We start from the raw sequence: 23,149 nt of genomic DNA on the forward strand, positions 1-23,149 counted from the left end.
TAAAGACTTTTTCTGATTTTGTCTTTTCTGATTTGAGTCTTGAATGAAATCCAAATATTCTTGACATATAAGTTGAGAACCACTTATTTGAACTTCTAGGAACCTGAGTGACCATAGTGTGCATCCATTTTTGATTGACCATGTCCATGCTCAAATAACTTGGCCTTAACCCCTCTTAATAGTGCGATCACTACAAAACTATAAAACCTATACTAACCTAAGTGTCCTTCTCAACCTTATGACACTTAGGACTAGAAAGATCCTTAGTCTTGACATATATATGAGTTGAATACCAAGATTGCCTTTTTGGATAATGAAATTGAGGGGCCTCTTTTGACATATGACCAAATGAGCGATAATGATCTATTAAGCACAAACTCATTAGTCACAATAATGGTTGTCATTAATCACCGAAACATACCTTGAGGGCCTAGATGCTTACAACTACTCTTTATCAAGTACCTGCTTCGGAGGACTCACAGCAGAAAACGTATCAGGTACAATTGGGATTTTCTGAGACATTCCTTTTTTCAATGATTACATTCTGGAAAAAGAAAACACTCACTTCCCTAGTCAACTACTCGACTCTTCTTCCCTCGACTGGGATTACATTCCAGAATAAGGAAAAGCTCTCGACACAGTACAACTACTCAATATTACAACTCGAGTACTTTTTCCTAACTAACTTTACAGTGACTCGGGTCTTCATGCACACTTCTTGGCTTCCTGAGAAGCCTGCTGCAGCTAGATCGGCTCGAGGCCATGACAAAGTACAAACTTGTTATTCCCATTAAGGGAATAATGATACTCGCATTCTGGGAGAAAAGTTTCAAGAGTATGGAGGCAGATTACAGTAATCGCCTCGCAAGTCCTCTTGTAGCATCTTGAGGAGAAAGTTCTCCTTCTCCCTGAATATGTTGTGACAAGATTAAGTCTTCTTACTAGAGATGTCAGTTCTGGCACCCAGAAACAGGCAACCACAAGAGCACGACACACATATCTGCAACCAGTCCACAGAGAACTTGTCTCATTGGAAGGTGCAAGGACATGATGTCCAGAATGGATCCAATGAGAGCACTTTTCTTGTCACTCGCAAGTTCTCTTCTAGCATCTTTTGCTGGAAAGGACTCCACAAACTTTAGGAGGGCGAGAGCAAGAACACCAAGGATATGCCATGGCTGCTACATGTTGGTGTTTCTGGCAAGGGTTTCTCTCCCGCCTTTTATAGCCACAAGGGACACTACTGGAGGACAACCCGTGACGCTACAGTTGCAGCATTCACGGACGCATTCAAGGATGCAATAATGCAGATTCTCCATACAGTGACGTCCCACATGAGCACACAGTAAAGAGCCGTACATCTCGGGTTTTATTCCTGAAGTTATTTCAGGTGCAATCAGTGTGGCGTATCCAATTGTATCATTTTTCTGGGATTTTACCTGAAAAAGAGGTCTTTTCGGATACCGGATCTGATGAATCCTGCAAATAATCTGAAGGATAAAATTTGATGCCATGTCTTAAATCCTTAATTCCAAATACTAGCTCGGGGGCTACCCGCAGCATAAGGGATTTTGATTTAAGGCTCGGGGGCTGCGGGATATGTGCATCAGAGATTTATTTTTCAAATTTTTTGGAAAATAAAGAAGGAAAAAGACTGAAGTGACCCTCAGCCTAATTCTACGATTCAAACTAAGGCTCAGGGGCTACTTCATATGGAGCGCGAGTACTTCACGCACCATATATGATCAAGATTTCAGGGCTTGAACACCTCACAGCCTTGAAGCAACCAGAAGTACTTGAAGGACTACTCGACGTACCCGAAGGAAGGACTAGAAGCAACCTGAAGGATGTGCAGACTATTTAAAGTACTCGAAGGCGCCCAGCCAAGTACTCGACGCCTGCAGGACTCGGCTACGAAGAGCTCGGGGGCTTGTCAGACCCGGGGCAGCGAGACTGCTTATAGGCATAGAATGTTCTAGAGTAAGGGATAGCTTATGGATGTACCTTACCTCTCTTGTAACTACCTGAATAGGCATAGAACTAGTTGCAGTACAAAAAAACTACCCGACTGTGTTGTAGTAGGACTCCAACTGTACTCGGCTAGTACTTTCCATGTAATCATGTCCCCCCGGATATATAAGGGCGGGCAGGGACCCCCTCCAAACAATCATCAACACCTAAGGCAATACAAACAACCACACAAGATGTAGGGTATTACGCAACTCGCGGCCTGAACCTGTTTAAATCTTTGTGTTCCTTGCAACATCGAGTTCCAAAGCAGTCCATCACTACCTACAAACCTTACTGCTAAGGGTATCCCTGAGCAGGCTTGGCAGTAAACACCGACAGATAGTTCTTTGAGGTGGCCATCATGACGTCGAAAAATTTCTTGGGAGCTTCTTCCAGACGCTCTACCAAAGACTTACTACTCGACGACTCCTCTTCAGAATCTACCATATCCACAATGACCTGAGCTGCTGCTACTAGTCGAGTATGGTCACTTGAAGAACCTGATAAAAGGACATCTCAATGATTATCCGATCATCGACTAAGTACTGTCAAGATAAGGATCAAGTACATACAAGCTTGAGCAGACTGCAGTTGTTCCTGGAGTTTGGCTTTCTCTTCCTCCTGATGCTTGATCTGCCACTTCATGTCACAAAGTTCTAGATGATGCTTTCGATTCGCTTCATAAAGCTTGTTCCATGCAGCAAGGGATTCATCAAGGCATTTGACAATTAATGCATTTTGTTGAGCCAAGGTATTCTGATTATCAACAGTCTTATACAATGCCTGTGATTTCAAGAAGGACCGATTGGCAACTTCCTATAAATGCAATGCAAGATGGATCAGATGTCACCAACTACTCGACATAAGCAAACAGCAGTAGAAGAAGGTTTACCTTGGTATATTTAAAGCTCCACTACATACAATATGTGAGCTTCTTTACATTGTCTATAGATAACAATGGATCATCAAAGAGCTCCTTACCCAATTCCTCTTGGGTAGACTGTGGCATGGACTGAAAGGGTACTACTCGAACAGCGGGATTTCTTGATCCTTCAGCTCCACCACTGCTAATCCCAGCAGCACTTGGGGTACCTTTAGTAGCCGCAGAAGGATTAAGCTTGGGTGCTTCAAGATTCGGCTCATTTGATGTCCCAGCAGTGTCTGCATTAGGCATGATGCTTCCGACATTGAAGAGATTGAACCCGACGGCTCACAAAGGAAAAGACCACATCGTCACCAGTGACTCCTTTGTTTTTGAAATTCGTAATGGCTCTAAGGATACATTCGACTTGCTTGCCACCAGGTCCAGCACTTGACCAGTTTACTTGGTCTTGGGGGGCGCCAGCAACTCTTTCTGGAAGCGGAGATTCAAAGTTCCCGACATGAAACCAGAAACTTTTCCACTCGGTTCCTTTACCCGCTGGATCATAAGCTAAGTACTCATCTCGGCTCTCTGGACGGAGCACTAATTCACACCCCCCAACGACGGCGGGTTTGGCAGCATTTGGAATGGGTACAAGGGTGAAGAAATGTTGAAAAAAATGGAAGTGGGGAAGGATTCCAAGGAAAGCTTCGCAGAAATGAGTGAATATAGAAAGATGCAAGACGGATTGGGGAGTCAGATGATGCAATTGGATTCCCCAAAATTGCAAAAGAGCATGGAAAAATTCAGACACGGGAAAGGCAAGACCACGTTCCACGAAATCACGGAAGATAACGGTTTCAAGGGTACCTTCGAAGGGATAATCTTCTCCTTCGCCTGCGCGCCATTGAATTACAGTTTGACTTTGGAGAAGACCCATATTCTCCAATTCTTGTACAGCTGCTTGAGACATTTTACTTTTGCGCCAGCCCGTCGAGAGATTTGCAATTGCTTCATCCTCGATCTTGGACTTGTTCTTTTTGGGAGCCATCTTTGTGTCACGAGTTCAGGACTCGGCTACGAAGAGCTCGGGGGCTTGTCAGACCTGGGGCAGCGGGACTGCTTATAGGCATAGAATGTTCTAGAATAAGGGATAGCTCATGGATGTACCTTACCTCTCTTATAACTACCCGAATAGGTGTAGGACTAGCTGCAGTACGAAGGAAACTACCCGATTGTGTTGTAGTAGGACTATAATTGTACTCGGCTAGGACTTTCCATGTAACCCTGCCCCCCGGATATATAAGGGCGGGCAGGGCCCCCCTCGAAACATCATCAACAGCTAAGGCAATACAAACAACCACACAGGACGTAGGGTATTACACAACTCACGGCCCGAACCTGTCTAAATCTTTGTGATCCTTGCACCATCGAGTTCCAGAGCAGTCGATCTCTACCTACAAACCTTACTGCCAAGGGTATCCCTGAGCAGGCTTGGCGGTAAACACTGACAGAAACTTCCCATGACCAGCAATGAGAGAAAGCAGCTTCCACCGAGGAGCGTTTCAATCGAGTCCTCCACGAGCGATGCAGATGGCATCCAAAGGGCAAGGACTCAACCTTCGAGTGCCGACCACTATGTAATGCTCTTGGCTCACCATTAGCGCCCAACACTTCACCGCAAGCTTAGTGACCTTCACAAGCGGTGAAACTTTACCAAGTATTTTCCCATTTACTATGCAAAGTAACCATTGTTCAGGGCATATCACTCTAGACAAGTGGTAGGTCTTAGCTAAGAGTATTTCTATCGAAGTTACAAGAACAGAGTTTGTTACCTCTATATCTTGTACTTGTAAAGTAATTATAATAAAAGTTGATTTCCAGCGCAAGTCGACTGCCCTTCACTACTGGAAAAACGATTATTGGTCCAACACGCTAGTACCGGTCGCATTTTTGGCCGGTACTAACGTGCTACATTAGTACTGGTCATGAAGCACAGTGCCATTAGAGCTCATTTAATACCGGTTTGTAGCCTCAGCTGGTACTAAATGGTGGCATGGAGATCCCCTAGAAGCCATTTAATACCGGCTGGTAGCTTTGACTGGTACTAAATAATATTATCGCCATTTAGTATTGGTGAGAGACACCGGCTGGTACTAAATTTCTCCGCCGCCACCATCGTCCTTAAATATCCACCCCCACTCATGCCTTATCTTCTTATCTCTATCTCTTTTCTCCTGCTAAGTCCTCTCACCCTCTCTCTCTCTCCCTCCCTCCCTCCCTCTCCTCAGGCAGTCCGCAGGGTGCGGCGGCCCTCTCCGGAGGCGCACAGGGCGTGGGGGGCCAGGCCCGCCTCCCGGCAGCGCGCGGGGCGAGGCCGGCCGCTGGCAGGCGCGCGAGGCCAAGCCGACCCTCCTGGCGGCATGCGGAGGCTTGGCCCTCCTGGCGGTGCTCGGGGGCTCGGCCGGCCCTCCCGGCGGCGCACGGGGATAAGAGCTGCTCTGGCTCTAGTATTCATCTTCTGAAATTTGTGATTGTGAGATGTATTCTTCTGAAATTTGTGATTGTGATTGTAATATTTGTGATTGTGATGTGATTTTTTTATTGTGATGACCGGTGTTGTGGGAAAGGGAAAAGAAAGAAAATGAGAAAAGAATAATTGTAAAATTTGTAATTGTGATGTGATTTTTTGATTGTGATGACCGGTGTTGTGGGAAAGGGAAAAGAAAGAAAATGAGAAAAGAATGAAAATGATAATGAAAATGAAAAAAGAGGCGGGAAAGGAAAAGCTACGTTTGGACACAAAGGATTTACTAAAGAAACCCTTTAGTACCGGGCAGCTTGACCGGTACTAAATGACAGTTACTAAATGACGTGTCATTTAGTACCGGCCAAGCGGTACCGGTCAGCTACCCGGTACTAATGGGGGTTCCGGCCCGGTACTAAAGGCAGTTTTTCTAGAAATGTTTTGTCTGGATTATCTATCCCGAATACTATCTTAATCTGACCTACACTTTTTCTATAACTACTTCGAGTATCCAATCTTTCAAAGAAAAGGTTTGGGGTAAATCCGAGTAGTTGTAGGCTACCACGTCTACCAAGGTAACCCTTGTCCTTTTAACGAACCTTCTACTCGATGGCTTAACCTTTCCGTGCACCACAAGGTAAAAGGCATGAGGTACTTCGAGTACTCATTCTTTCAAAGGAAAGGTCTGGGGTAAATCCGAATAGTTGTAGGCTACCACGCTTACAAGGATAATCCTACCGGATACCCTTGTCCTTGTAAAAGACCTTCTACTTGATGGCTTAACCTTTCCTTGCACCGCAAGGTAAAAGGCACGAGGAAAGTCGAATAGATGTAGGCTACCACATCTACTGGGGTGTATCCCCACTAACCACTTTGAGTACCCAATCTTTCAAAGGAAAGGTCTGGGGTAAATCCAAATAGTTGTAGGCTACCGCGCCTATCTAGGTAATCCTACAGGATTAACTCTTATCCTTGTAAAGGACCTTCTACTCAATGCTTTAACCTTTTCTTTGCAACGCAAAGTAAAAGGTACAAAGAAAAAGTCAAGTAGAGGTAGGCTACTATGCCTACTGGGATGATCTCCCCTTAACTACTTCGCATATCCAACCTTTCAAACGAAAGAAATAGGATAAATCGAGTAGTTATAGGCCATCACGCCTATTTGCAAAAAATTGCGAAAATTCTTGCAAAGAATCCTTTACTCGAGCGCATAGTTTTCTTTGCCTCGCAAAGATATAAACATGCAATCAATCGAGTTCACTTAAGGCAGCTATGCCTGACTGGGATATCTACCTATCCACTACTTCGAATCCTTCGTTCGCATAGAGAGTAAAAGGAATTCAAATAGATCTATGGCATCAAGCCAATGACAACTTAGTACATTGCATCCCCATGCACAAGTACTATCTAACTCAAAGCTCAGCTGTTAATCAAGGATCCCCACATCCTACAACGATTGCATATAGTATTCACTTGTACATACATCACATGCATCAACAAGATTTATAGTACACAATGTATTAACACATACATACGATCATTACATTAGCAGTCTTATAAGTTATCTCATACAGTTCCAAGAGGATTTTTGATGATGTGAAGGAGGAAGGGTATGGAGAGAGAATAAAGTAATTGTTTCACGAAGCAACCAACTCATAAGCTAAAAGCAAGAACTATGAGACCAGCTCATAAGAACTAAGAACATTATAAGAGGTGTTGTCATCGTGGTACTTTCTTTCTTTTTTTATTACACAAATTAAGGGATATAGTGCTACCACGAGTCAACCAAAAATATAATCTACTCCCTCCGTTCCAAATTATAAGTCATTCCAAGAATATTAGAGAGTCAAAAATTTTCAAGTTTGACCAAATTTATACAACAAAATAATAACATTTACGATACCAATTAAGTATAATTAGATTTTTTTGTTAGGTTAAGGAGTGCGACTAATGTAGGGTTCGAGGGGAGTGCACGGGGGTTTTGGGTACGGTAGCAGGAGTCAAGAGGGGGAGGATGTGTTGAACTTCGCGTTAGCCTACAACTTGTTGATAGCGAATACCGTGTTTAAGAAGAGGGAATCCCATCTTGTGACGTTTCGTAGTGGACAACACTCGAGCCAGATCGACTTTATCCTTGCTAGGAGGGAGGATAGACGTGATTGCTTAGATTGTAAGGTGATACATGGGGAGTGTGTTGTCCCTCAACACAAGCTTGTGGTCGCAGACTTTCGTCTTCGGGTACGTGTCCACCGGGACAAACGTGCCAAGATTGCGAGAACAAAGTGGTGGAAGCTTAGAGGGGAAGCGGTACAAGCGTTTAAGGAAAGGATGCTAGGTGAGGGGCCTTGGGAAGAAGGAGAAGACGCAGATGACATGTGGCTAAAGATGGCAACATGTGTTCGGAAGGTGGCATCAAAGGTGTTTGGCGTGAGTAGGGGAGGCAAACAGGAGGGGAAAGACACCTGGTGGTGGAATGACGAGGTGCAAAGGGCTATTAAGGAGAAGAAGGAGTGTTTCAAGCGCCTCCACCTTGACAAGAGTGCAGCCAACATCGAGGGCTATAAATTAGCGAAGAGGGTTGCAAAGCAAGCTGTGAATGTAGCAAAGGGTAAGGCGTATGATGACCTGTATCAGCGGCTAGGCACGAAAGAAGGGGAGAAGGACATTTATAGGATGACTAGGATCTGCGAGCGGAAGACAAGGGATATCAACCAAATCAAATGCATTAAGGATGGGACAGATCGACTACTAGTGAAGGATGAGGAGATCATGGATAGATGGAGAGAGTACTTCGACAAGTTGTTTAATGGGGAGAGTGAGGGCCCTACCCTTGAGTTAGATGACTCTTTTGACGATACCAACAGACGTTTTGTGAGGAGAATTCAGGAGGTAGAGATCGTGGAGGCTTTGAAGAGGACGAAGGGAGGTAAATCGATGGGCCCTGATGGTATCCCCTTTGAGGTGTGGAGATGCCTAGGAGATAGAGCAATAGTATGGTTAACTAAGCTTTTTAATCTTATTTTTCGGTCAAACAAGATGCCGGAAGAATGGAGGAGAAGTATATTAGTACCTATCTTCAAAAACAAGGGTGATGTTCAAAGTTGTACTAACTACCGTGGGATTAAGCTGATGAGCCATACGATGAAGCTTTGGGAGAGGGTTATCGAGCATTGCCTAAGAAGAGTGACAAGTGTGACCCAAAACTAATTTGGGTTCATGCCTGGAAGGTCAACCATGGAGGCGATTTTCTTAATACGACAATTGATGGAGAGATATAGGGAACAGAAGAAGGACTTGCACATGGTCTTCATTGACCTTGAGAAGGCATATGACAAAGTACCGAGAAATGTCATGTGGTGGGCATTGGAGAAGCACAAAGTCCCAACTAAGTACATTACCCTCATTAAGGATATGTACAAGGATGCGACGACGTTTGTCCGGACATGTGATGGCAACATCACTGACTTTCCTATTAACATAGGCCTACACCAGGGGTCAGCATTGAGCCCTTATTTATTTGCTTTAGTGATGGATGAGGTCACAAGGGATATACAAGGTGAGATCCCTTGGTGTATGCTCTTTGTTGATGATGTGGTGCTAGTTGACGAGAGTAGAGCAGGGGTTAATAGGAAGTTAGAGCTGTGGAGACGCACGTTAGAGTCGAAAGGGTTCAGACTTAGTAGGACCACGACTGAGTACATGATGTGCGATTTCAGCGCGACTAGGCATGATGGACAAGTGGTGGTCCAGAAGGATACTTTTCGGTATTTAGGATCAGTGCTACAAAAGGATGGCGACATTGATGAAGATGTTAGGCATAGAATTTCAGCTGGCTGGTTGAAATGGCGGCAAGCTTCTGGCATCCTTTGTGACAAGAGGGTGCCACAAAAGCTAAAAGACAAATTCTATAGGACAGCAATTCGTCCGGCGATGCTATACGGTGCTGAATGTTGGCCTACAAAAAGGCGACATGTCCAGCAACTGAGTGTAGCAGAGATGCGGATGTTGCGGTGGTTTTGCGGGCACACAAGGAGGGATAGAGTCCGGAACGAAGTTATTCGGGATAGGGTCGGAGTGGCACCAATTGAGGAGAAACTTACCTAGCATCGGCTGAGATGGTTTGGACATGTCCAACGAAGGCCTCCTGAGGCGCCGGTACGTAATGAGGTTCTTGAGCGGGTCGATAATGTAAAGAGGGGTAGAGGTAGACCTAAACTGACGTGGGATGAGTCGGTTAAGAGAGACCTTAAGGATTGGAATATCTCTAAAGAGATAGCTTTGGATAGGAGCGTTTAGAGACTAGCTATCAATGTGCCTGAACCTTGAACTTATTTCTTTCGGGTTTCATCTCTAGCCTACCCCAACTTGCTTGTGAAAAAAGGCTACGTTGTTGTTGTATTTTTATAGTATACCTATTTGATGTCATAAATCTTTGTGTTTCTCTCTATAATTTTGGTCAAACTTTAAAATGGTTTGACTCTCCAATGTTCTTGGAATGACTTATAATTTGGAACGGAGAGAGTTATAGAGAAGTTGTTTGTTAAGTTGTCTTAAGGGATATAGTGCTACCACGAGTCAACCAAAAATATAATCTACCACAAATTAAGTTGTTTTTTATTACACAAATTAAGGGATATAGTGCTACTTAATCCATGATTTGCAACAGTGATACTAGAGTAATTATCCGCTAATTATGAATTACTCATAGATTAATTATGCTCATTAGATTCGTCTTGCGATTTACAATCCATCCGTGAAAAAAGTTTTGTAATTAGACTATATTTAGTGCTTCAAAATAGTAAAATTCTCTTTCAAAAATTTACGGCAAAAAATCTAAACACACCCATAATAATGATGTACCACTCTACTATATGCCATTAAAATAAAAAATTGGGAAAGTTATGCTGAAGTTTGATTTTGGATTCGAATATAGCCAGGGGCCCAGGGTGCACGCGCCTCCCGGCGAAGTATCCACGAAAATTGTTTGCGCTTTAACCCCACTTTAGAGTCCTCGTCCTCATTTAAATCAGCGGTTTCCTCGCCGCTTCTTTCCCCACCTAAACCCTAAGCCTCCGTCCCGCGATCCGGCGGAACCCTAGCCCCACATCGCCGTCACATGGAGCCCCGGGGCTATGACTACGGCGGCAGCTCGGGCGCAGGCGGCAAGATCCGCCGCCGCCCTCCCTCTCGCACTGCCGCCACCTCTCCCTACGCGCGCCCCGCCCCCGCTCCTTCGCCGGTCGCGGCGGCGGCTTCGCCGGGCAGCGGGTGGTTATCCCGGATCATCGCCGCCGGCACCTCTCGCCTTCTCCCTTCCTTATTCCGCAAGCCGCCGCCCCAGCTTACCGCGCCGGCCCCGCCGCCTCCTCCTCAGCTCACCGCGCCGGCCCCTTCGCCGCCGCCAGAGCTGGTCGGGGAGTCGCCGTCGCGCGTCTGGTTGCCCGAGACGCGCCGGGAGGCGCTGGACGCGCTGCCCTCGTCACTGCCTCCACCGTTAGGTTTGTGTCCTCATCTTCGTCCTTTGCTTGCTTGCGATTGCTCTTGCTCTGCTGCTCAATCGGTTTTCATGCCGTTGTAGCCTAGCAATTAGTACCGGAGATAATAATATACTGTACGAATAGCTGGTTTAGCTCTAATCAACATTAGATCATAATCACGCTTGTGCATGTGGGCTACTGGCTGTGGGAAACTAGGAATTAGAGTGTTTACTTCTGTTTCTTGTGCCAACTGAATTAATTTGTACTGTTTGATTGGTGTAGATTTGCGATGCTATTGTAATCTAGTTTTCTCTAAGGAGGATTGTTTACCGTACCTCCGTTTGATTGATTGCTGACAAACTTACAGAAGTTTCCCCCCTGCAATGTACAGAGGATGATCTTCCAGAAGGTGAAGAAAACATTGAAGCCATCGCCAATGATGTAAGCTGATTTAGTAAATACATCCTGTACTTGTTATGTTAGTATATTTGAGTGGAACATTTTATATGTTATCACAACTAGATGCTGAGTTTGCCATAAACAATCTTAACTTCATTCATTTAATTCAATCCAAAACATCTCATCCAGGATCAACTCGTGAATCTATTTCAGGCCAGAAATTTTTATCCTTGCTTCATGGATAACTTATTTCTTGAGATTCTTGAAAAATTTATTGATGTTTAGCACTTTTAACTGATATTTCCTTGTCTAAACAAGGAAAAAATTCTCAAGTTCTTCTTTTTAGTAACTTCCTGACTAGTTTGAGTGATGATTATTTTAGTTTCAATTAGTTTGAGTGATGATTATTTTAGTTTCAATTTCTTTCTTCTGTAACGTACTCCCATTTTTGTGCTTGCTTGAATGCAGAATCTATGCACTCAAGGTCCTCAAAATCCTGCCAAGGAAAAAGAAGACATGCTGAGAAATTCTGAAAACCATCGTGGTATGGATCTTGAAGAATTATTGAAGCAGAAAACTTTTACAAGGCAAGTATCTGGTATTTCAGTCCAGGATCTAAGTCTTAAGAGACCATGGTTCTATCATTTTGCTTGATTGTTGCTGATGGGAGCAGGACATGGTATATATAGTCTTATAGTCTAATTGTCTAGTTGCTTTAGGTTACAAATTGACAAACGCTTTTTACCTGTTTCAGCACTTACCAGATCCTAATTTGTGTTTCCATTTATACCATGTTGGTACGTTGTCCTAGATGTTTTTTTTTCTGAACCACATGCCTTCTTTGTTACTCTGATTTTTCTCTTACGTTTTTTACTCTATATGCATCCGACCTCTTAGTAAACTGATTGCGTTAATATTTAAGAAATTTTAGAAACCTACCAATATTTTGAGCTGGTTATCAGAAACCTAAACATTCTGTGCCCATTTCACAACCACTATTTTGGGCTACATTCTCATGAAACTACAACTCTGTGATTTCAGCCAGGACCACATAGAAGCACCGTGTTCATGTCCAGCAGCCCACATGTCAAATTTGATGAACCGTCTCTGACATGTGGGGCTGATTGGCCATGAAAGGGGAATACTCACAATGTTGTAGTTTTGTGAAAAGAGTAGACAACCTGAAATTTGAACAAAATGTGGTAGGTTTGCAACTTAACCTAGGATATTGGTTGGTTTGTTGTAGAATTTACTCAAATAGAATAATATTCAAGATCTTTTTTTCTCTCTCTGCTAACTTCAACTCTTGCATGTTGGTTCCTTGGTTTACCTATTGCATGTGGTTTCCTTATTTTAACTGTATGTTTGTCTCTCAAATGATCAAATGATTATCTGCATGTATGTAGGAGCGAATTTGAACATTTGTCCAAGTTGTTATGGTCTAGAACTGTTGGATCAAGTTCATTGAAGCCAGAAGATGGTAGCATTAGGAAAATGCCTATTTCTGAGCAGGAAAATGGATCCAGACGCCCCAGCTTACCTGTTGATTTCTCCATCAGAACATACAGTGTTTCTGTAAGCACATATAACTGTGGCAACTAGTAATTCAATTGAATATTAAATTATTTGGATTCTGTTAATGAAACATTATGTTTATTTATTATTATTATTCTGATCTGATCTTGAATGTAACATTTTTAATTCAGACTTATGATCTTAGTGAACATAATAACTTGTATGATCTAATGTTCTGTTCTTGCACCTGTTTTATATGTATCATAAATTTGGTCAAGCATTTCTATAGAGTACATATAATGTTGCTCTGTGACTATGTTCTTCATATACTTCTGTTATGTCTTGCAACAGGACCAAGTTGCCTCGCCAGCAGAAATTGCGAAAGCATATATGGGTTCAAAATCTTCTAAAGGGTCTCCTCTACGTCTTAGATTGCATGATCCCTCTATGACTATCACATCAATTGAAGGTAGTATGATACAAAAAGTTAAACCTCCCACAATCCCACTTCTCCAAAGATCAAGATTGCAAACATCCAAAATTTCTGATCGTCTTGAAAGCAACAATACAACTCCGAATAGATCGGCAATCTACAAAATGTCATCATCTCCTTATTTTAAGGTATTTATCCTACTTGTTTTATTCAATAGATTGTTGATAGCTCAAGTTATTTTTAGTATCAGCATGTGAACATATGCAGACAACCGATTCCCTAGAGTATCCACTTTTCACTCACTTCTTTAACAACTTGAATATGCTGCCATAGACCTGTTCATATAAATACAAAAATGGAAGAAGCATCCAACGACTGCATTGTACCTAGGAGTGGTAAAGGACCTCAAATTTTAGCCTAGATAATCTAAGGGCCAGGCCCTAAAAGGGGCGGGGTTGTATAATTTTTGAGCTAAATATGTATGAGTTAAGTTGGATTGTGAAGAGACTAATAGGGCCATGATCCATTACCACCCCTTGTTGACAGCCAAAATTGGCATCAACCGGTCTGACCAAGCGGTCTGACCGGTCTGGTGCTGTAGCTGATCTGGCAGGAGCCCGACCGGTCTGACCGGTTGGGCATACCGGTCTGACCGGTCTGGGAGGAATCCGACTGTAATTAGAGTTCTTAATAGATTTAGATCTGTAAACAGGATTTCTTGCGGGATAAGTCCACCCCACCCTATAAATATAAATGGTCACGGCCGATTGAGATACAACCCAATCGAACCAATCAAATACATTTATCTTTTATCGTCTTTACCTTTCCTCTTTATCCTATTTTTCCAACCTCGACATGCTATTCTTCTCTCGTCTCCATGGCGTTTGAGGACACCCTAGCTGGCTTGCCGAGCCTAGGGCAATCCTACGCGCGCTTGCCCCGACGGAGTACCTCCCGGGCGAGCGTTCGTTGGATCGTCGTCGTTCTGCACGGCGACCGGTCTGACCGGTCCCTCTGAACGGTCTGACCGCTCCACGCAGGAGGTGCTGCAAGGAGCTCCTCGCGCCGCGCGACCTAGCGCGATCGTGTGTTGGCCCGTAAAAGGCGTCAACACAAATTGGCGATTCTGCTGGAGAAGAGAATCTGGCTATCATGGCCGATCTATCAAACTCCAGAGATATGATGGCACTTGAAGAATTACCTGAAGAGTTACTCAAGAAGACTTTACGTCCTCACTGTTATCGGGTAACGGAACAAGGCGTCATCATGGTGAAGATATCTGTCATCAATGAGTTGTGGATGTACGATATACCAAAGCACAGTAAGTCCACAGCTAGCGCCATAAGTGGTTTTCTTAATTTTGTGGATGATCAGATCAATAGAAATAAGAGTGTAGATCCAATTCCTGTTATTCAAAAATCGGTTATTCAAAAGCCGACTAATAATCCTTGCAAAGATTTGCCAACTTGTGATGTTGCTTGTAAAGATACAATTTGGCCGTCCCAAGCCGAAATTGTCGAACTAAAATCCCCTAGCAAGAGTACAGAGACTAAATCTAGTACTTCAACGCTCGGGGGGCAACAAAACAAAGGCAAAACTTCTGGTTGCACTGCAACCGGTCTGACCGGTATTAAAATTGGTCTAACCGGCTCATTTAAGGTTTTGCAAAATAAACCAAAACCTAAGATGATTAAGTCAAAGAAACCTGAGATCGGTGTTTGGAAAACCGTTCAAGCTAAAGATCATAGCAAGCATCAAAAGGCAAAGCCGAAGCCCATTGGAGAGTTTCCGGCTAAACCTCAAAAACAAAGAGATGCAAAAGATGCTAGTTGGCTTAATAAATCCAAACAACCAAGATCATCTCCAAAACGCCAGTTCCATAGTAAAAATCGGCAATGGAATAATTTTTCTACATCGATGCCGTTTCCATCATATGGATCTCCCATGAATATACCATGGGGTGCTGATTTCAGTTTGCCTTATTCTTGTGCACCATGGTTTCATATTTCATATATGTTGTCTCTTTCTACATATTTGTGCCCAAATTATATTACCTATAGGGAGCCGGTAATTAGTAAGTCATCACCTACAAATAATGACTGTTTTGATCCTAAAAATCGGCTTGTGCAGAAAAGGAAACACAAGGTAATCAAGCAAGTCTATCATGTCAAAAAAGATGGACGATTGAATAAAATTTCAGATTTGACACTAGATAAAGAAAAGCCGGTTGTCGAAGAACAATCGGATAGCTCAATTAGTAAAATTGTCCCCAATGATAATCATGATTCAAACAATGTAGTCGAACAATGTTCAAGTTCGGCTGGGGGGCAAGATAAGAGCAACAATATCGGTTCTGACAGGACCGGTCTGACCGATTCGTCAGACCGGTCTGAACCTAGAAAGTTTGGTGGTGCAAAAAATAGTACCAAGCCGACCTTTGAGGAGCTTCTGGATAAATACAAGAAGATGTCTGCGCAAAAACAAAGCAATTAATTGGAAGGCAAACGAAGAATGAGTTCACCACCAAGATCAAGAAAGCATCATCGGTCATCTTATTGGACTTCATCATTTATCCCATCGATGCACGCACCATGGACTGCATATTCAGGTGTGTTTAATCCGTGGTTTGATCATAATCCTTGGCTGCCATATTATGACTACCAGTTTTATGCTTTACCAAGGAGCTATGATTTGTATAATCTGCCGCATTGGCCGTCTCAAGACTTTTGTTATTAAACATGCTAAGGAATATAAAACCGAAATAGTTTGCTGATATTAAGCTAGAAATTGTTACATTTGCTAGTTCTCTTAATTCGGCTATTTTAGCATGTTGAAAAATAATATATGGGCGATGCATTGCCAATCGTCGCCCTTAGACAATTTTGGTTCAGAAGAATGTTTTTTGGCAAGTAATCTTTCCCAAAAAAACAGGGGGGGGCATATGTTGACAGCCAAAATTGGCATCAATCGGTCTGACCGGTCAAGTGCTGTAGCTGATCCAGCAGGAGCCCGACCGGTCTGACCGGTTTAGGAGGAATCCGACTATAATTAGAGTTTTTAATAGATTTAGAGCTGTAAACAGGATTTCTTGCGGGATAAGTCCACCCCACCCTATAAATATAAAGGGTCACGGCCGATTGAGATACAACCCAATCGAACCAATCAAATACATTTATCTTTTATCATCTTTACCTTTCCTCTTTATCCTACTTTTCCAACCTCGACATGCTGTTCTTCTCTCGTCTTCATGGCGTTTGAGGACGCCCTAGCTGGCCTGCCGAGCCTAGGGCAACCCTACGCGTGCTTGCCCCAACGGGGTCCCTCCCGGGCGAGCGTTCATCGAATCGTCGTCGTTCTGCACGGCGACCGGTCTGACCGGTCCCTCTGACCGGTCTGACCGCTCCATGCAGGAGGTGCTGCAAGGAGCTCCTCCTCGCGCCGCGCGACCTCGCGCCGCGAGACCTAGCGCGTGTTGGCCCGTAAAAGGCGTCAACACCCCTAATTGTACCTTAATTGCTCAGCTTGAGGGCATTATAGCAACTACTATACGAAGAACTTCTATGTTACTTTCAATCTTTTTATCATTGTATCTATTTTCACTTTAGATAAATAATTTCTTATTTTTTCTTCTTTTATACCAGCTTGTGGGCAGTTTTTTCTTATTTAAATTATATGTTTCAGAGTGGTGTTTCATCGAAGGATTTATTTACTACTGTATCTTCGCCTTATTATACTCCGAGTAGTGTTCATACTTTTGGCAGGCAGGTACTTATTATTGAAGCACAATCTTGATTTATAGCGTTTTCATTGTTGATTCTTACAAGTCTCAGGATTATAGTGTTGATTTGCAATTTTTTTTTATGTAGACTTCTAATTTTCTATGTTGTAGTAATGCACTATCATTTGCATATGGAACCTTGGAACCAGTTCTTCAGTCAAAATACTATTTGTTTTTTGTTCTTGAAAACTTGAAAAATAAGTTTTTAATTCATTGAAATCCAGTGTGGATGCTCAACCCCTTTTATTTGGTACCACTGTGCTAGCACTAGCAACTTTCAGGAGCATTTATATCTGATGCTCCTATAGCTGATTTTTTGTCAACTAATTTTTCAGTTTTTAGTGCTTGGATAAACAGACACAAACTTCCATGTTGAAGACTTCGGATATAGTGGCTAATTATTGCTAGTGTTTGGACAAAATTGTTTTCCACTTCTAAAATAGTTTTTGAAACAACCACTGTAATACTGCTCCATGGTAGTAAGAGTTTATGACCACGTATGGTTTAATACTGCTCTTTAGGAGGGTTACTTAGATGGTATTGCGCTTAGGGTTCATTTATATGATTAAGTGTTCATGGTTGTAGGTTAAAATGGTAGTAGGTTCCTCTTTACTCTGACTTGTATAAATGGTAGAATTCATACAATTACATTTGGATTACTTTAGCAGAAAGTTCCTGTAAAAAGAAACAGAACTGAATAAGTTTACCATATTTACATCCTGCACTTCTATATAAAAAGATATGCACTGCCAATCAGATACTCCGAGATGGCTGGCACCATAGTTCTTAAGGCGTTGAGGCGAGGTGTGGCGCCCTACCTCCTCTGGACGCCTAGGCGACGCCTAGGCGAGGCGAGGCGACGCCATACACCAACGTAAAAGCAGCATATTAGCAGTATAAAGGGGAAAAGAAATGAGAAAAGAAGAAAGAAAAGAGAAAAGGCCCAAGAAGAATGTAAGGCCCAGCCCACTAACAAACCCATGACCACCCCCCGTAACCCTACATCCAGAACTGCCGCCGCTTCTCCCTCGCTGCCTCGCAGCAGCGCCGCTTCTCCCTCGCAGCCGTGCCGCCGCTCCTCCCTCCCACCCCGCATTCCTCTCCTCCCTTCCGCCGGCGCTCCCCTGCACATCGACTGCAGCCGCAGCAGAACCGTGCAGCAACGAACCCCGGCGTCCCCTCCAGCTGCTCAAATGGAGCACCGCAGCCGCTCCCCCTTCAAGTCCTTGCACCCCCCTAGTTTCTTGGGGGCCAGATCTCGCCGGCGCCAGTGCCGTCGAGGATGAGGAAGGCGGAGGTCGTCGCTTGCTAGTTCTGGTAACCTTCTTGCTCCTCCTTTCATCTCCCGGTCGCTCCTTCCCCTTACTCTTCCTCTCTTCTGGCTGGGCGTCGGCGACGCCTTGGCCTCCCTGAGCGCCTTGACGCCTTGGCGTCGCCTAGGCGACGCCTAGGCGACGCCTTAAGAACCATGCCATGGCTGGCACGAATGATGAGATCATTCAATTGAAGCAATCTTAAGTTTTAGAGGCCTAAGCAGGGCAACTAGACGGACAATTTTTAACCTCCCTGTGATTTTTCCAATGTTATGCAACTATACTTTGTGGGACCTTTTGAAGTAATGATGAATCTTACGTCCTGCAATCCTGCCTACTTTTTTTCTGAAGCAGTCTTGCATTTTTACTTAACAGGTCTTGAAGAGAAAGAGTGCTATCCAAAATGAGATGGTATCTGCTGGTCCTGTGTGCAGAGTGCATCAAAGATTTAACAGAACATCACCTCTGTTGGAAACACGGCCAGGTTACCGTAGATATCATGGAGGCCATGGAAGCCAACTTGATGAAGGTTCTAAGCAATTGGCACGAACTCAAAAGCGTCGTTGTTTGGATAAAGTTGGTGATGCAACTCTTGGCAGCTTAGACGACAAAGCTCACGCGAACAGTTTCGGTCAGGCTCCAGTGCAGTCAGCTGAGATGGCTGCTAATATACTGAAGCAGCTTGACACATTAGTTCCTGCACAGAAGGAAAACATGTCAGAACTCAAACAGAAACATGGAAATGCTGTAGATTTCGGGAATCTTATTTCTCCAGAAAAAGAAGCATCAGAACAGAATATCCAGTTGGGACCTCCATCTGTTAAGGATACACCGGCTGTAGTGACTGAAAAGACTGTTGATGCTACAAACAAGTGTGATAGTGAAAAGGCTCCAACATGTTCATTGAGAAGCCATCCTCCTAATCTGGTATTACCGAGTGAAAATAACCGAAACAAAATGTCAATTCCATCAAATGGTTTTACCTTCCCCATCCAAGCTGGCCTTGGTACCCACTCTGTGGCCCCTCCAACACCTACATTGGCATCTCCACCTATACTGCCTGTTGAGAAGCAGCAATCTTCAGCAGTATTGGTTGCAACTACTTCCATGGAAAGTCATATCAGGTTAGATTCTCACATGGTTTGTGCAATGGCATTTACAGTTGGAAAGCTTTATATCACACTCAGCATTACTTTCTAGCGATGACCCTATCATGTACTCCCTCCATCCAAAAAAAAAATTGTATTCTAGGAATTCTATGACAGATTTATAAGGAGGTAAAATGACCTTGCTTGCACCTATTTATGAGCCATATTTGGCACTGATTGATTGTTGCATGCACATACTAAATGGGGTAAAACAAATTGTTTTTTGGGACGGACTTTGAATCCTAGAATGACTTGTTTTTTGGGATAGAGGGAGTAGGTTGGAGTACGCTACTTTTGGCTGCTTGTCTAGTAATATATTTAAGCATAATGAAGCAAAGTAGATTTCTAACACTGTTGTCTGTCTTTCCAGGATTTCGCAATCTCTTAAAGAAGAAGGGTCAATGTTGCATAAAGTTGACGACAAATTAAATGCAGATAATAAACCAGTGCCTTCTAAGAATTCTGGGCAAGGTGCATCTTTCACAAGTAACCCTGTATTTAATGTTGTCAATTCGAAGCCTACATCCTTAAGCAATGTCCCTAGGCGTATGTCAAACTCTAATGTCTCAGCTATACAACCTTCTAATGGATCAACCAACTCAGCTTCGTTTCAATTTGCTGGATCTACCATCTCCACCACAGCTTCAAAGTCTACACAGAGTAGTTCAACTGGAGGCAGTTTTACTTTCTCCAATACTGGTGTGGGTAGTTCGGCGGCCTCAAATGTTTTTGTGAGCATTTCTCAATCTGTTGTGTCACCATCATTGGCATCATCTGGTACAGGAAACTCCAGTGCCCCTTTTGGATTCTCTCCACCCTTTGGGATTGCTAGCTCATCAGCTGCTATGGACAAATCTAAAGCAGTAAGCAGCAGTACCCCTTTTAATTTCTCCCAGAAGTTTGAAACTGCAACCCAGGACAAATCCAAAACAGTGAGCAGTAGTAACCCTTTTAGTTCCTCCCAGCAGTTTGGCATTGCAAGTTCTGCAGCTCTGGACAAATCCAAAGCAGTAGGCAGCAGTACCCCATTTGGCTTCTCCCAGCAGTATGGCATGGCAAGTTCTTCAACTGCTCAGGATATATCCAAGTCTGTCTCTGCTGAACCCACAGTTCATTTTGGGAATCAGAATGGCCATTCGGCAAATAGTAGTTCACTGTTCACGCAGAGTTCAGTGAATAATTTGAGCTTCAAGTCTTCACAGATGTCAAATAATGGTAGCTCGCAAAGTTCTGCAGATTCACAAGTTGGTTCGGCACCTTTGTGTTCTAGTAACGCAAGCTCTCTATTTCCTCAGGCCACTGGTTCTGGTTCTACTTCTGTGGCTGCGACTGCTCTGCCATCTTCTGCTACAAGCTCAGGTTTTGGGTCCAGTTCAGCATCGTCAACATCACCAATGTTTGGCAGCCAATTGACTACATCTGTTCCGTCTTCATTTGGCATGCCAAATACTGGCCCTGCTACTTCACTTTTCAGTCCAACCCCAAGCGCTGTATTCTCATTCACTTCATCGACTCCTTCAATACCAAATCCATCTCCCACCACACCATTTGGTGGCCCTACTTTTCCGGCAACTTCACCTTTTGGCTTGCCAAGCAGCTCGCCATCAACTCCAACTTTCAGTACTCCTGCAACTCAGTTAGCTTCCAATACATCGTTTGGCTTGCCAAGCAGCTTGCCATCAACTCCAACTTTCAATACTCCTGCAACTCAGTTTGCTTCCAATACATCGTCCTCACCTGGAGTTTTTGGGTTTGGTCAGCAGAGTCAAGCTTCTACAGGTGGTTTCTCAATGGGCACTGGTGGTGGTGGCAATGACAAGTCCGGCAGAAGAATTATCAGAGCTAAGAGAAGGAAATGAGATGCCAATACTTCTAAGTCGTGAGAACATGCAACCAGTTTAGCTGTGGCCACCCACCCTGCATTGCAACCAGTACGCAGGAAAGGCTTTTCTGTTTCTCTTTGTTTTTTTGAGATGCAATGAGAGCCAGCTTTCATTTGATTGATCACAATTTTGTCACAGTAGCAGCAGTGGAGGTCACTATGATGAAATTCATTTGTCCATGTAAAACCTGTATTAGATCTGTTCAGCTATCAATTCATCCATATTTTTTTTGCAGAACATGATTCATATGCTCTGCAAGGACGCCATTCCTTTTCAACTTCTCATTCTCTTTCCCTATTTGACCTGTGTATAGTTTTGTTTTCTTTCCTTTCCTTTTTTCTTTATTTTTTTTTGCTCCGCTACCTCAGTGGATTAGGTATAGTCCTGAATTTCGTGGTTCAAATATAGCTTTGTGTTTCCCAGATTATTGAGATATTAGAAAATGTTTCCCAGATTATTCGTACTGCTCATGCCAGCTCAGGATGTTAAATTCAGTGATCTGCATCATTCATTTGTTACTATGGTGTGATGAGAAGATACTCGTGTGCGCCTCAGGGCATATCTCTCCGCAAAATGATGTGCCAGTGTTGCGGCACTTTTTTCTTGTGGCAATTTGTTTGTTCCCATCATAAGGTTTATCATTTCTGTTTCACCACGCACAAATTGAGGTGTAAGTTAAGGGTCTGTTTGGATCGGGGGAATTTCAAAGTAAAAATACAGGAATTGGAAAACAGAGGAAAGGAAGTGCAAGTGTTTGGAACAAGGGAAATGCCGACCCCTTTCCTCCGGAATTCTGTAGCCAGATGCTCGTTTCACACGAAAAATAAGAATCCACACCGGTCTCTTGTTTTCTTTTTTCCTTCGCGCGCCGGAGGAACTTGCGTGACTTATACAAAGACGGTGAACTTATTAATACCACAAGAACATGTTCAGTTCAGACACCTATGCCGCTTCACCCATGGTGGTGTGATGGCGATGCCATCTGATTATATGAACCGCCCCCGGGACCATTGGAATATGTTGCTCCGGTGTTTGCTTGTTTCGACCACCACATCCACTGATCTGCCTGTAGCCCCGTTCTGCCCTTGGCCGGTCGGCTGCTATGGTCCGCTGCTGCTGCTCGATTCGCTGGATGAGGAACGACGGTGGAGAGAGAACTGATAAGAACGACGGGGCAACTGGTGAGAGGTTAAAGATTAGAGTAAGAGTTTTTTTTTGTTTTTGTAAAGTAGCCAGGAGCGCTGGCCTATCATGTATCATGTAAGAGGTCAGACACCCACGCTAACCGGACAATATATATGAGGCTGTTCAAGTAGTCTTAAAACACACCATACTGAGGCACTAACACCATACGCACACACACACCCAACCACACGCCCGTCTTAGCACCCGGTGGGAAATCACGTGCCGAGTGGAGCTTGAATGCGCAATCGGTGGCCTCGCCATTTGGAGCACAAAAAAAAAAGGAATGAAATCAAGAGTTGACCTGTTTGTATTCACGTATTGGACTGATAATGGGTATTTCATAGCGGGTCAACGAGACTGGTTGGGATATTCATCACCAATGCGTCATGGCTAGAAAAAGTTTCAACTGTTCAGGTTTGTTTACTTTATGTTTATTTTAGCTTATTCTAATTTATTTTCTCTTACAAAACACTATTGAAACAGCCAAAATCAGCTGGTTTTTTTACCATCCAAAATCAGCCTTTACCTCTTATGGGACCCACCAAAGAGTGCAAGTTTGTTATCATCAATCCCTGCATTCCAAACACCTTCTCTTCCATATTTTTACTATCCTCCGTTT

General features: G+C 43.6%; 1 protein-coding gene across 3 annotated transcripts; it reads left to right on the forward strand.

Annotated features, from left to right (window-relative positions):
* Positions 1–10,429: 10,429 nt before the first annotated feature.
* LOC120666134 (nuclear pore complex protein NUP1-like) lies at positions 10,430–21,802 on the forward strand. Of its 3 annotated transcripts, none has more exons than XM_039945922.1 (8): positions 10,430–10,897; positions 11,244–11,317; positions 11,744–11,862; positions 12,682–12,850; positions 13,142–13,411; positions 16,905–16,988; positions 18,690–19,438; positions 19,833–21,802. In XM_039945922.1, exons 1-8 carry the CDS (start codon positions 10,516–10,518, stop codon positions 21,319–21,321), a joined length of 3,336 nt encoding a protein of 1,111 aa, XP_039801856.1. In that variant the 5' UTR covers positions 10,430–10,515; the 3' UTR covers positions 21,322–21,802. The 3 variants fall into 3 exon arrangements, with proteins under 3 accessions (XP_039801856.1, XP_039801858.1, XP_039801857.1); XM_039945923.1 differs by having other exon boundaries at positions 10,431–10,897; positions 11,268–11,317; XM_039945924.1 differs by lacking the exon at positions 16,905–16,988.
* The last annotated feature ends 1,347 nt before the right edge of the window (positions 21,803–23,149 follow it).

Source organism: Panicum virgatum, chromosome 3N (genome assembly GCF_016808335.1).
Source record: "Panicum virgatum strain AP13 chromosome 3N, P.virgatum_v5, whole genome shotgun sequence".
NCBI lineage: Eukaryota > Viridiplantae > Streptophyta > Magnoliopsida > Poales > Poaceae > Panicum > Panicum virgatum.